Source organism: Carassius carassius, chromosome 26 (assembly GCF_963082965.1).
Source record: "Carassius carassius chromosome 26, fCarCar2.1, whole genome shotgun sequence".
NCBI classification, from domain to species: Eukaryota; Metazoa; Chordata; class Actinopteri; order Cypriniformes; family Cyprinidae; genus Carassius; species Carassius carassius.
The window spans coordinates 505,703-520,702 of NC_081780.1; the positions used below are offsets into that span (position 1 = coordinate 505,703).

Sequence of the window (15,000 nt, forward strand, 5' to 3'; positions counted from 1 at the left end):
TGTGTGTGTATGCACATTAGGTCAAATGCATATACAGTAAATAATATAAAAATTAATTCATATTTACAATTATATTGTTTGTGTGTGTGTGTGTGTGTGTATATATATATATATATATATATATAAAATAATAAATGTATTTATTAAAAAAAATAATTCTAATTGAAATATATAAACCTGTATTATATTCAATTATTTCAGACGTATTTATATATATATATATAGGGAAAGTGGTTTCAGAGATGAAGTGAGTTTTATGTCCTGATTTCTGTAGACTAATATCAGTTTTGATTTCATGTTCATCTGTTCCTCTTCTGCTGCTGTTTATAGTCCTCCGCATCACTGCAGATCGCCTGTTTCTGACTTCCTGTGTGTGAGTGTGTTTGACTTCCTGTCAGGGGTGCGTTGCCATGGGTAACGGTCTCTGTGGGAGCAAATGCTTACACACACTGTGAGCTTCTGTGACCCTCACTTGACCTTTGACCTTAAGCTCAGATCTTGCAGACATGAGTGTGTATATCCTGTGATAAGTGACAATGAGGAACTCTGGCCCACTCTTCTTTACAGAATTGCTTTAATTCGTCCACACTGGAGGGTTTTCCAGCATGAAAGGACTGTTTAAGGTCATGCCACAGCATCTCAATCAGATTTACTCTGGTCACTCCAAACCTTAGTGTGGTGTTTCTCGAGCCACTCAGAGTTGGACTTGCTGGTGTGTTTGGGATCATTGTCCTGCTTCATAACCCACGTGTGTTTGAGAGAGTGAGAACACGAGTGTGTGTCATGGGTTCATACACGCCCCACACACACACACTCCTGAGATCCGGAAGGCAGTGGTTTATTTCAGGGTTTGTGATTGAGTCTGCTTTATAAACCAGATCAAACGCTTCAGAACTGAACAGAACGGACAGAAACATAAATGAATCTTTTACGTGGTCCAACTCAGCTGCTGTGACGAGTGTGATGCCGTCAGAACCTGTAAGATGAGGAGTGTCATATAAATAGTTTGTTTGCGCATGAAGATAATAAAAGCTTTTATGAGGAAACATGTGTTACTGTTGATAACAAACACCAGAGTCATTACACTGAGAATACACCGTGACGTTTGGGACCAGTACGATTTCTGATGTCTCTTCTGCTCGCCAAGACTGCTTTTCGTTCAGACAAAAATACCGGGAAAAATTTGAAATATTTTTACTATTTAAACCAGCTGTTTTCTCTGTGAATCTGTGTTAAAGTGTAATTTATTTCTGTGATGCTCCGCTGTATTTTCAGCATCATTCCTCCAGTCTTCAGTGTCACATGATCTTCAGAAATCAGAATAATATGATGATTTACTGCTCAAGAAACATTTCTGATTATTATCAGTGTTGAACACATTCTTATCTTATTTGACACATTTTATTTTTTCAAAATTCACAGATGAATAGAAAGAACAGATTTTATTTGAAATAGAAGTCTTTTGTCATTTTATAAATGTCTTTACTGTCATTTTTAACTTTTTTCAATTGAATGCATCCTTTATAAATAAAAATATTAACTTCTTTCAATAAAGAAAGGAAATAAAATTACTGATCCCAAGCGTGTGTGTGTGTGTGTAATCTATATCATTTATTAATGTCTTTTTTATTAATTATAATAGCAGCACTATCACTGCTAACACACTGACATTAGTATAGGTTTATAAACTACTTTTTAATATTTTCCCTTTTCTTTATTTTCTTTAAATATTTATTTATTTTATGTGTTTATATATAAATTGTATTATCATTATGTATTGTTTTATTAAATTTAGTGCCTAAACTCAAACTAAACACAAATCTGAAACATTTCCTAGTCAACTGAGTTTGCTTTTCATCTAATATTGATGTTTCATTTTCATTTTAGTTAATAATGATTGATCGAGATGGTTATGGATACACACACACACACACATTGATGAACACGAGTGCAGCTTTATTCCCATCAGCAGAGCGGCTCGAGTGCAGGGGCTGATGGGAAGGTTCTGGCAGATGTTTGTGTGTTTTTCTCACGCTGTCTCGTCTCTGATATCTGTGCTCTCTCATTCTAATGCAGCTGCATCGTGTGTGTGTGTGTGTGTGTGCAGGCATGCAGCCGGTGTTCTGGAGCCGGGAGGATGTGTGTCAGTGGCTGCGCTGGGCTGAGAGAGAGTTCGCTCTGCGGCCGATATCCAGCGCCAGCTTCCAGATGAACGGGAAAGCCCTGCTTCTGCTCACCAAAGAGGACTTCAGATACCGCTCTCCGCACTCAGGTGACACACACACACACACACACACACATAGAGCAGCACATGAGACGGAGTCAGCAAGTGGAGGATTGTGGGTCAAAGTGTTTAATCTGGGCTGAAACAGGGCTGTTTCTGTGCTCAGTGTCACTGGGGGAAGTTGAAAGTTGGGTAAACTGCCGATGAGGAAGTGATGGTGCATAATCGAGCCGCAACCGTCACCTTCTGGAGACAGGAGTTTCCCCCCAGAGATCAAACTGACCAGAAACTGAGAACTGAGACCAGTGTGTGTGTGTGCGTGTGTGAGAGAGAGAGTGTGTGTGTGAGAGAGAGAACGAGAGAGAGAGAGAGACAGAGAGAGAGTGTGCGAGAGAGATAGAGATAGAGAGAGAGAGAGACAGAGAGAGAGTGTGTGAGTGTGTGTGTGTGTGTGTGTGAGAGAGAGAGAGAGAGTGTGTGTGAGAGAGAGAGACCGAGAGAGAGATAGATAGAGACAGAGAGAGACAGAGAGAGAGTGTGTGAGTGTGTGTGTGTGTGAGAGAGAGAGAGTGTGTGTGAGAGAGAGAGGCCGAGAGATAGAGAGACAGAGAGAGACATAGAGAGAGTGTGTGAGTGTGTGTGTGTGAGAGAGAGAGAGAGAGAGAGTGTGTGTGAGAGAGAGACTGAGAGAGACAGAGACAGAGAGAGAGACAGAGACAGAGAGAGAGTGTGTGAGAGTGTGTGTGTGTGTGAGAGAGAGAGAGAGAGAGTGTGTGTGAGAGAGAGACTGAGAGATAAAGAGACAGAGAGAGTGTGTGTGTGTGTGTGTGGTTGTGATAGTGTTGACTTCCTTTTTGAGAATCATTTCCTTGAAGTTCTTCCAGGAAACTGTTTAAAACAAGACGCACAATTCATGATACTACATCACGCCTGAAGACTTCCTTCCGATGATTTACAGTGTGGCTTTTTATTTTTCATTTTTATTTTATTATTTTTATTTAATTAGAATTTTCATTTACCTTATTTAATTATTTAAAGTCATTTTGTTCATTTAATTTATTTGATTTTTAAAAATTATATACATATATAATTTGTTTTTTTTTCATTGTATGTATTTTAATTCATTTTTTATTTTTGTTCATTTTATTTGATTTTATATATATACATATACATATAATTTTTACTTTTTCCATTTTATCTTTTTTATTTATTTGATACATTTTATTCGTTTGTAATTAATTTTATTAATTAATTTTGTCAATTTAATTCATAGAATCAAATAAATTTTATTCAGTTGAATTTTATTCATGTATTTTAGTTATTTTTGTCATTACTATAACTAATTTGTATATTTAATTTGTTTTATTTCATTTAGTTTTATATTTCTGTTTGATTGTAACCATCACTCGCGTCTGTGTCCCGTGCAGCACCAGCTGATGACGTGTGTGTGTGCGCTTTGATTGACAGGTGATGTTCTGTACGAGCTCCTGCAGCACATCCTGAAGCAGAGGAAGCCTTCACCCTTCTTCCCCATCGGCTCCTTCCTCTCGCTGAACGACGCGCCGCTGCAGACGCACAAACACGAAGGTGAGCTGCTCTTCTTCTGCTTCTGTGAGCGAGAGTTTAGTCTGAAACACTGGAGTTCAACACGATCCCGGAGGAAGTGTCTCTCTGGAATATTGACAGAAGAACCGGTCGGACGAGGAAGCGCTGCTGTAGTTAAACCGAGACAAACAACAGGAGCATGTGAGAAGACTTGCGTCACATGATGCATCTAAACACACGCACTCTGACGTCACACGATCACAGAAGAGCTCCAGAATCTGCACAGAGCTCTCTGGGATCCTCTAGTGGCGAGATGTTTTACACATTAAAAGTGTCATGAAAACCATTTAGAATATAACAAGAGATTTCTATCTATTATAAAAAAAAAACTTCTTTTTTTTAACTTTCAATTTATCTGTGAATTTTTAATGACATATTCTCAACAAAAAAATATTATTTAAAACATGAAGCACATAATTCATGTATATGTTACTTTAAAATAATAAATATGCACATAATATATATTTAAAATGTAATTTGCAATAATTTATTTAAAATATTTTAATATTGTTTCTTAATAAGGTTTTAAAAAAAATACACCCTTGTTGAAATGTATATGTATATATATGTTTTTTTTTTGTTTTTTTAAGAAATTAATAATTTTAATTTGTCAAGGATGCACTTAAGTTGCTTCTAAAGTGCTCGGAAAGACATTTATAATTTAGATCTGAGAATATTGGGTATTTAAAAAAATAAATACATTTATGGGGGTTAAAAGTGAATTTTGCATCTGACGTCCTGTTTAAAGGATGTGCTCACTTCCAGAATAAAAGTCTCCTGATAATCCACTCGCCCCCATGATGTTCATGTCTTTCTTTCTTCATGATGCCTGTCTTTACTGTTTTTGATCAAGTACTGTAAATTCTTTACTTTACATGTATTTTTATGTATTAACTTAATGAATAGTATTTATGAGATTCTGATGTTGATTCTCTCTCTCTCTCTGTGTGTGTCAGAAACGGTACGCCGGCCGCCGCGCTCCACAGACGCTCTTCCTCTGCATCCGCCGACCATCGAGCTGCGCCATCGCTCGCCCCATCATCCCCCCGCCCCGCTGCGCTCTGCCGAGGACCCCCAGCAGGCGTCCGCACAGCTGCCCGACAGCAACCACCACCCGCCGGACGACGTCTATCCGCTGTCCATGTCTCCGTCTGCGGCTAACGGTCACTGCGCTTTTCAGGAGGAGCCTCCGCCGCCGCGCGTCATCCAGCTCATGCCCAGCGCCATCATGCACCCGCTGCTGAGCCCAGACTTCAGGAGGACGCCTCAGGAGAACGGCCGCGAGGTCAAAGGTCATGCACACTTCGCCCATCAGACGCCCCTCCAGCTCCCCCTGCAGGACGAGCGTCACTACCGCAATCACATCATCATGACTGTCTCTCCTCCAGCGGAGCAGGCCACGCCCATCGGCCGCATCGCAGGTCAGGCTCCGCCCCTCCTCCAGACTTACTTATGAAACTATGACTTGTGATTGTGATTGTGTTGTTTGTCAGACTGCAGGCTCTTGTGGGATTACGTCTATCAGCTTCTGTCGGACAGTCGCTACGAAAACTACATCCGCTGGGAGGACCGCGAAACCAAAGTCTTCCGCATCATGGACCCCAACGGTTTGGCCCGACTGTGGGGGAACCATAAGGTACCAGACGCCTAAAAAATATACGGATTTAGAGTTAAACCAAAAAAAGTTTAATGTTTCAATTAAATCATTAAAATATAAAATAGGTAAAATAAAGTTTAATTTAAAATAAAAATAATAAAATATTAAAAACAATATATTAACTATTAAATTAAATATAAAAAAATGAGTAATTATTTTTTTTATTAAATAATGCAAAGATAAAATAAAACCATTAAAATCTATAATCTAAAATACATTTTAATTACAAATTAAAGTAAACAGTCTTACATTGAAAATGATAGATTATGTATTAAATATGAATTTTTTAAAGAATAAACAATATATAAAATAAATATAAAACAATAACTGTACAATACAGTAATTGTATATTAAGTATTTAAAGTTTAACGAAGCATTCAAAAGTGCATTAGTGTTGTGATGTGTTGCTCACACAGAACAGAACCAACATGACGTATGAGAAGATGTCACGAGCGCTGAGACACTACTACAAACTCAACATCATCAGGAAGGAGCCCGGACAGAGACTGCTGTTCAGGTCAGTGTGTGTGTGTGTGTGTGTGTGTGAGTGTGTGTGAGAGAGAGTGTGTGTGTGAGAGAGAGAGAGAGAGAGAGAGTGTGTGTGTGTGTGTGTGTAAGAGAGAGTGTGTGTGTGTGTGTGTGTGTGTGTGTGTGTGTGTGTGTGTGTGTGTGTGTGTGTGTGTGTCTGTGTGTGACAAGATGACTCCGCAAGGATAGTAAAACCTGAAATGTTTGTCATTTTTGGTCCCCATAAGTAAAAAAAAAAGATAAAAAATAGTAAATGATGTAGGTTTACGGTTAGGAGATAGAAAATATAATTTGGTCAGTATGAAAGTAATAGAAGTCTATGGAAAGTCCCCACAATTGACAGAAACAAACGTGTGTGTGTGTGTGTGTGTGTGTGTGTGTGTCTGCGCCGCAGGTTCATGAAGACCCCAGACGAGATCATGAGCGGGCAGACGGAGCGTCTGGAGCACCTGGAGTCAGACACAGACGATCAGATCTACGTGAAGGAGGAGTGCTGAGCCGAGACGCTCCACACCATGAACTTCTGAAGCCACAGATGCCTCGGTCCGTCTGACCTTTGACCTCTGTGTGACCTCCAGATCATGGAGGATCTGCACTGCACTGCTCTCAGTCTGTCAAAGCCCATCCTACTCGCTGTTTTTATAGTCTTATACTTCAGCAAACTTCATGGTGACAATCATTTTAATGACAAATGATGCTCTTTTTCAAATCAGATCTAGAAATTGTTGGTGCAGCTTTTTTTCTCTTTGGTAAGTATATTGTACGAAGATCTGTTGCGATTTGTATAAACATAGGATGACTAGAATGCTGGTGAAAATGTGATTCAATTCTACAATAAATTTTACTGAGTGACACGTTTGTTTACAGAATTTGTTTTATGTCCATTTATTTTGTTGGTAAAGGCTTCCTGGTTTATCTTAACAAAGCCTTATTTGTGTTTGGGGAAGTCGTGGCCTAATGGTTAGAGAGTCGAACTCCCAATCGAAAGGTTGTGAGTTCGAGTCCCGGGCCGGCAGGAATTGTGGGTGGGGGGAGTGCATGTACAGTTCTCTCTCCACCTTCAATACCACGACTTAGGTGCCCTTGAGCAAGGCATCGAACCCCCAACTGCTCCCCGGGCGCCGCAGCATAAATGGCTGCCCACTGCTCCGGGTGTGTGCTCACAGTGTGTGTGTGTGTTCACTGCTCTGTGTGTGTGCATTTCGGATGGGTTAAATGCAGAGCACAAATTCTGAGTATGGGTCACCATACTTGGCTGAATGTCACTTCACTTCACTTCACTTCAAAAACTTGTGAAAGTCAGCGCGGATTAGCATGCAGTACCAGAGGCGTCCGCACGGTGGCGCCACACATCCATCCATCAATCACTCCGAGCTCCTGATCCTCCGCAGTCACACCCCATCACCGTCTTTACTACAGCATCTATACTGACACAGCCCTACAGGGAAATACTGTATATGAAAGACATAGAAAGAGATGCTCAGGATCCACGTGACTGCAGCGCCGTGTCTCAGTATCGCTGCAGGCCTACTGTTAATATAAGAATAAACACTGACAATCATCGTGTGCTAAATGTGTTCACCACAGAAATAATACATCACTCATAAATACTAACCTGGCGGTTTGGGACATTTCTGATGATAATGGTCGTCGTAGGTTCTCTGATCCCAGCACACAGTGCGCGTTCTTTAACGTTTATAGTCGTAACGTTACGGGTAACGTTGCTAGAACGTTCGTTTAGATTTATCTGGTCTTTCATAAATGTTCTCAAAACGTTAGCCTAAACCCGTTATTTATACGTCATGCATGGCACTTTTTTTTTTTTTTGGTTTAAAACGTTTAATGTTATGTTACTGTTAAAACATTAAATGTTACGACTTTTAGAAAGTTCAGAGAATTCTCAGACGTCAGCTTCTCATAACGTTAGCCGTGGCATTGTGCCAACCGTACTTTACATCTGTGTACCAGTAAATAAGATTTTGTTTACATTTAAAAATTATAATAGTTTAGAAACAGGCGGTTTAGAGTGGATTATAGATGGATTTGCCTTTTTGATAACTGACAGCAAAATGAGTTTAGTTTGAGACATCAGTCAGCGTTTCCTTGATGGGCCACAGAATGATTTGCATTGGTTTATTTTTTTTTTTTTTAGATATTTGCTTTGTTTATTACTAGTGTCCTAACAATATATTAAGCATTCAATGCCATTTTTTGTTCAGAATGTATGTCGCCTATGACATAAACCGGTATAACTTTGTTCATCTGACGTTGTTTGAGAAAAATATTCAGAGAACATTTGAAAATAACGTTCTCACAATGTCTGCGAAGTGGTCAAATGGGACTTCTTTTAACTATGTTAGAAAAAAATGGAACATGTTTTAAGCATTCAGAGAACACTCAGAAATAACGTTTTAATATGGTTTGCACAGCGTTCTCTTACAACATATTTTTGTGATCTGGGGTGATAGGCTTAGAGTGTAATGTAAATGAATTGTAGTTTTGTGTGTGTGTGTGTGTGTGTGTGTGAGAGAGAGAGAGAGAGAGAGAGGGGGGGGTTGACTGTGTGTGTATTTCAGTCAGTCAGTGTGTGTGAAGCTCAGAGAAGAGCAAACATAATTTTTCTCTCTCTCCATCTTTTGTCTTAATTTTTTTTCCTTCTGTTTTTACGGTGCATAATAAACGTTACAGCTTATTCAAACAGAAGACGCGGGAAGCGTTCAGTTCTGGGACGGTTAGTGACGGTTAGGCGCTCCCCTCGCGCGCGGATCTGAATCATGTGAAGCGCCGCTGACTGAGCCGAACCTACAGGAAGCGGAAACCCTGTCTCCCGCCGGACTGATCGCGCGCTGATCGGATGGATTGATCAGGAGCGCGTAGGTGCGACAGGTAACGTTTCGAGCTCGTTCTTCATTCCGTCTTTAATGTGTCGCGAGCGCAGGTGATTCGGCTATCAATCAATCAGAGCCTCGAATCAACTAAAAACACATAAAACCGTTTGGAAATATAGGAATAGAGTTTAAAGTGATCATTGATTGATTATTTGGTGACTGACCGCACGATCAGTTTTGTTTTAGACACCCGTCACCGCTAACATATGGTTGATTTTTTTTTATTATTTCAGTGCCATATAAAGATACAGTTTTAATCACTCGGTATCGTATAGTGTTTGTTCAGGATCTGCCATAGAAACATTCATTTATCTCTTTCTTACCTTTTTATAATCTGAAGAACCTTCTTTCACCACAAAGACGCTTTTGTGAAACAGAGCGGTTCTTCAGATGTTTAAGGTTCTTTATAGAACCATTTAGACAAAAAAGGTTCTTCGGTGGCATCTTTATTTTCAAGAGTGTATAGAACACATGCAGATTTCCAGTGAGTGTGACAAATACATAGTGGTTTTTACATATTAGTTGAGTTTCAGAATGTTTTTAACATGTTGAAATGTTCAGTATTCATTAAGATTCTACTGTTATTTCATGGTCACGAAAACATTTCTTACAGCATTTTTTGCAAACGTATTCTCACTCAAAATTGAACTTCATTTGAACGTTTAATTTGAATATCCTAAGAACATGAAAATATCCAGTTTTTTTCTTGTTGAAAGTAGAACATTATTTAAAGGTTACAAAAAAGTTTATTTCTCATCGAAATTATTACACTATTTGAATGTTTACTTTTAATTTTCTAAGTGTTCTTGCATTATCAGAAGGTTATTTAAAGGTTACAAAAAACATTTCTTAGAACTTTCATCAAACACCGATTACATTGTTTGTATGTTTTGAGAATGTTGGTCTCAGAATGTTTTCTCTCAGCGTAATGAGAATGTGTTTCAAATATTAATTACATCACATTTATTTATTTTTTTAACAATGTTTGTCCTTACATTTCTATAACTTAAAAAAAACATTGTGAGAACATTCCTGTGGCGTATGTCATGGATCTGAAGCAGACGACTCCAAACGCTCGTATCTAGTGTGTGTGTGTGTGTGTGTGTGTGTTTTCTGTCCGCTGAGCATCAGAATGCTTCAGATACTTCGAATGAAGAAAGAAAACATTCTAATGTTTATTCTAAATAATCACAGCGGAGGAGGAACTTAACAGGCAGATGTTAACTTTAATGTGAGGTGAAGAGAAGAAAAGCACAGCTTCTGTTGAAGAGGTTACAGGAGAGGAAGACGAGGGATGAAGAAGATTAACTACAGAAATTAAGAAGAATCGAAGGCTGAATGGCTCCTGTTCATCTTAATTTTTAATAACAGATAACTGAGAGCCAGATAACTGGAGTCAATGAAGAGCGTGACTTTATGAGGACTGTGAGGCTGAATTTAGATTTTTAACAAAATCAGTTAACAAACATTATAATGTAAAAGTTTTCAAATCTGGGCCTCTTCATTTTTGGGTCACACTTGGTACCTTTGTGGTCAAAAGTGACTATATTCTTGAACCAATCAAGAAAATCAATGGTAATTTTTTTTGTATTATTATTTAGAGTTTTGAGGGGATTTTATGACACTATGCAATATCCATACCATTTTTACTTAGCTATTTTTTTCCATAGTTATTCTTTGATCTTGAATGTACCAAGTTTGTTTGTCATGTTGACTAAAGTGCTTTCCAATAAAATAACAAATACAACTAAATAACCAAAACTACAAGTGTAATTATTGTTCGGCCTTTTTAAAAAATCAGAATGTCCATGATTTTATTTTATATTTTGTCTGTTAACAGCAGTTTCAACAAAAGTCAGCCAATGAATGAAGTGTTCCATTCCATTCCAATTAACTATGATTGTTACAATTTCAAAATCTTCTGTTCAAAAGTGACTGAAGAGGCCCAGATTAAACTAGTTGTTAGAATCATACATAAAATTAAGCTAAAAACACTGATATAGAACACATAAGTGACCATACCAGGGTGATATTGGAACAGTATTCATACTCATATTGTTGCGCAGCAGTGCAGATGTTTGTTGTTCAGAGGTCACGACCCCGTCTGCTTGGGATGGATCGGTGGTTTTGGTGTTTAGGTTGTGAATGTCTCATCTGTTGCTCATTTATAGGACATCACATGTGCTCCGCTTTATTCCAGATGACATTAATTAGGCACAAACACATCGACTTCTCCACACTCATATTTTATGCATCACTGAACCTCATGACTGGAATGACAGGTTCGTGTCACACATGCAGTTTCTCTCATCCGTCTGTGAATGCAGCGCTCGATATTAGCACTTGCAAAAAAAAAAAAATGGTTATGACCAGTCTTCCAGGACAGATTGAAGTCAGCATGAAACCAAATACAACCAATTTTCATTTGTTCATGGAATATTCAACAGTGTTCAACAGTGACAAATTTAATAAAACATGAAATATTACATTGAAAAAACTGTAAATATATTTGATTCAAAAACATATTCCTACAATCCATCATTTTAATACATTGTATAATTGCATCTTATCATTGTTTTTTGTAGCACATGCACAGGATTTTTTTTCGTCTGATTAACCTGACATTGTTTACAGTATTATGAATATTGTTTGGCTATTTGAGAAATGTATTTTGTTTGTATGCAGAAACGTAAATGTAAAACATGACCTTCTTCTCTGATGAGGGCGGGGCAATAATAATAACCCCTCCCCTCCAGTAACCTGTCAATCACAGCAAACCACACCCATCTATCCAATCAAAATAATTTTGATTTCTCATTTAAGAAGCCGTTTCACTTGAATCCAATATCCAGAATCACAAATGAGCTTATCACTTAACTTAGATTATAACACCAGCCAGAGATCGTTCAGTTCCCAGGACACACCGTTATTATGAGGGAAAATACAACTGGTGAGAGCGTGAAAAATAGACATTATCTGACTGTAATGGCGCATACGCATAGACTGTAATTACATTGACTTCTGTTTTTGTTTTCTCTATTGACCCTGGCTATTACGCTGCTGATCTGACACATAAACACTGGGAACCTGCTAATGAAGCTCAACGAGGCTTCCTGCGCTGTTTTAGCAGTGATTTCATTGTCATGTGTGTGGCTGGCTGCTATTCTTGGCCGTCCTCATCACCTTGAGTCCTGCATTAATCTGGACTGGTGTTGGTCTCTGAACATATTGTGCCCTGTTGAGATGGAGGAGAGCTGGACGCTGACAAGAGAGCGGATCTCAACCAGACGGCTACGGAAAAACAGTATAATCATTGAAAAATGTTATATTTTGGGTGGAAATAAAGTTAAAGGAGTTCATCCAAAAATGATTCTATGATTTACTCACCCTCAAGCCATTAGCTGTATACGAATTTCTTCTTTCAGATGAGTTATATATTTAAAAACATCCTGGCTCTTCCAATGCTTTATAATGGCAGTAAATGGGTGTTGTTTTTTTAGTAGTCCAAAAAGTGCATTCATCCATAGTAAAAAGTGCCTCGCATGGCTCTGGTGGTTAAATAAAATCATCCTGTAGCAAATTCATACGTTTTAGTAAATATTATTTAAAATAATATAAACAGAATTTCTAGCTTTATTGCCCTTCCTCTTGGATTATTGAAAAATAACACCAATTCACTGCCATTATAAACTTGGAAGAGCCAAGATGTTTTTTAATATATCTCTGATTAGATTCGTCTGAAAGAAGAAAGTCATATACAGCTGATGGCTTCAGGGTGAGTAAATCATGGGATATGACTACCAAAAATTATTTGGTAATATAATATATAATTTTTGTCTCGTTTTCCAGATATCTCAGTATTCTTAAATCAAGATCTTAAGAAATAGCACTTCGTATATCAAGTCTTGAAATAAACCTCAAAATTCATCTTTAAAAAAAAGAAATAAAGAGAAGTAATCTTAACTAGATTCTTTTTCTGAACATAATTCTACACATAATTCTTATACTTTTTTTTTTCAGAATATCTGAATTCTTCTCGAGTCCTGTAAATGCATCTTTATTTAAGAATATTTAGATATTAGTACTGGAAAGCAAGAGAAATATAGCAAGTGAATGGTGCGCTGAAGTCGTTTCACGTGTATTTTGAGTTTAATTGTTTAATTAAGTGTTACATAATCATCCGTCACTTCCTGTCCTGTCTGCGTCCAATGAGAGCGCGCACAGCGACCCACATTTCTGACTCCTTTCATGCTGCACACGAGATATCAGAGATTCATGAAGAAAAACACCTTTAAATGTAATGAAATAAGAATTAGTTTAATAGCTGCCACTCAATAGATCAGTAAGAAGTTGTTGTGCACAGTAATCGATGCTGTGCCACACAAGAATGACAACTGAAGGAAACACGTCGTGTATGAGTTTGTTCTTGTGCTATAAATCTACTGGTGAATCTGAGTGGTTTTTGAGCTGGAACGGTCATGCAGGTGTCAGGCTAGTGGATTCACAGGTGTGGTACGTGTCCAGGATCTGCTGTGAATCGACCCACTTTCTGCAGAAACCGAACTGAAGCAGCCAAACTCACTCTGTGCAGAACATCTCTCCTTCTGAGAGCAAAACAACGAAATGCAGCTTCATTTTGGACAGCGATGTTCGATCGGCTGCCGTAGACTCTGAGTGTGTCTAAACACACGTGTGTTAGAATTAAAGCTCAGTTCAGCTTCTCTCAGAGCTATGATGAAAACACAAAGCATGCTGGGACGACGTCTCCAACAGCTCGGTGTGCTGCTGACGAGACACAAAACTGCAGCTTTTTATTGATCTTTTTACATTTCTTTAATCTTTGCTTCAGTGTTTAGATAATAAAAGAAAAAAGGCATCAGTAGCATAGACGATGAACATCAGAAACATCTTTGCTGATGCACTCCAAAAAACAAAACAAAAAAAACATTGTAGGAACATTGTTTTGATGCTCCTAAAATTAAAAAAAGAAAAGAAAAAAAGGTCAGTTTTCTTGTTGTAACCATAACATTATTTAAAGGTCACAAAAATATATTTTCTAAACCATTTTCCTAACTTTATTTTCACCTACAATATAAAATTAGGCTATTTGAATGATGAAAATGTCAAATTGTCTTGTCGTAACTAGAGTGTCATTTGAAAGTTACAAAAGTGTCAGTTTGTCTTGTCGTGATTACAATGTAATTTTAAGGGTTACAATGTTTCCTACAACGTTCTAATAACTTGCTACTAACATTCTACTCCTGTTTCTGAACTATTCTATGGAAGCACGTTTCTGCCACTGAATAAAAAATTATAAAAAGGTAATTGTGACTTTTTATCTCACATTTCTGACTTTTTATCTCACAGTTGTGAGATATGAACTGCCAATTCGGAAAAAAGAAAAAAAAGTTGCAATTACCAATTTTATTTTTTATTCAGTGGCAGAAACGGCCCGCATAGAATTCATTATTGATGCTGCCATCACAAAAAGAGCAATTAAAAGCAGATCAGAAATAGAGCGTTCATATTACACAGGCAAACATTAGAGCGATTGACATTGATTAGTGTGTGTGAGGTGAAGAGCTAATGGTGGCACACTGAATCTCACAGACATTGATTGGAACGAGAGACACAGATGACGCTCAGATCGCTTTAATCTCCTCGTGTCTTGGGTCAGAAACCTTACTGATTGTGATCAAGTAAAGGTCAGAATAAGGTCAGTGATATCTCCAGATGAACTCTTCCTGGACTGAAGCAGCTCAGCTTTACTTGATTCTCCATCAATCATGTTTTAGAGTCTCTTTTGAGGAGCGTTTGTTTCCAGAAGCTTTACTTTCACTGTTTCTCAGGCTCTAAAGGGCTAAAGTTTATTTATTTATTTGCCATCTGTTACTTTTGGCAAGCGACTCGAATGATAAAAAGTAACATTTAACATGTACTTGTGATTGTTGATCAGTGGGTACACTGTTAGAAAAATATCTAGAAAAATGGAAAAGGTACTATTACTTTTCCATGACATTATCCCTGTAACCCAAAAAATACAATGCATAATTAAAAATGCAAAAAAATCAATACAGAAAATTCCTTCAAATCAGCAA

The 15,000-nt window shown here is 37.9% G+C and overlaps 1 protein-coding gene across 3 annotated transcripts in view; it reads left to right on the forward strand.

The window, feature by feature from the left end:
* Positions 1 to 6,868, forward strand: part of LOC132105436 (transcription factor ETV6-like) — a 14,259-nt gene extending 7,391 nt beyond the window's left edge. For 2 of the 3 annotated variants that reach the window (XM_059510527.1, XM_059510528.1), the window contains exons 3-8: positions 2,108 to 2,272; positions 3,692 to 3,811; positions 4,786 to 5,250; positions 5,323 to 5,465; positions 5,903 to 6,003; positions 6,409 to 6,868. In XM_059510527.1, coding sequence (XP_059366510.1) covers positions 2,108 to 2,272; positions 3,692 to 3,811; positions 4,786 to 5,250; positions 5,323 to 5,465; positions 5,903 to 6,003; positions 6,409 to 6,511 — 1,097 coding nt within the window. In that variant the 3' untranslated portion in view covers positions 6,512 to 6,868. The remainder of the gene's footprint in view (positions 1 to 2,107; positions 2,273 to 3,691; positions 3,812 to 4,785; positions 5,251 to 5,322; positions 5,466 to 5,902; positions 6,004 to 6,408) is intronic. The other variant, XR_009423952.1, reaches the window with a different exon arrangement.
* The last annotated feature ends 8,132 nt before the right edge of the window (positions 6,869 to 15,000 follow it).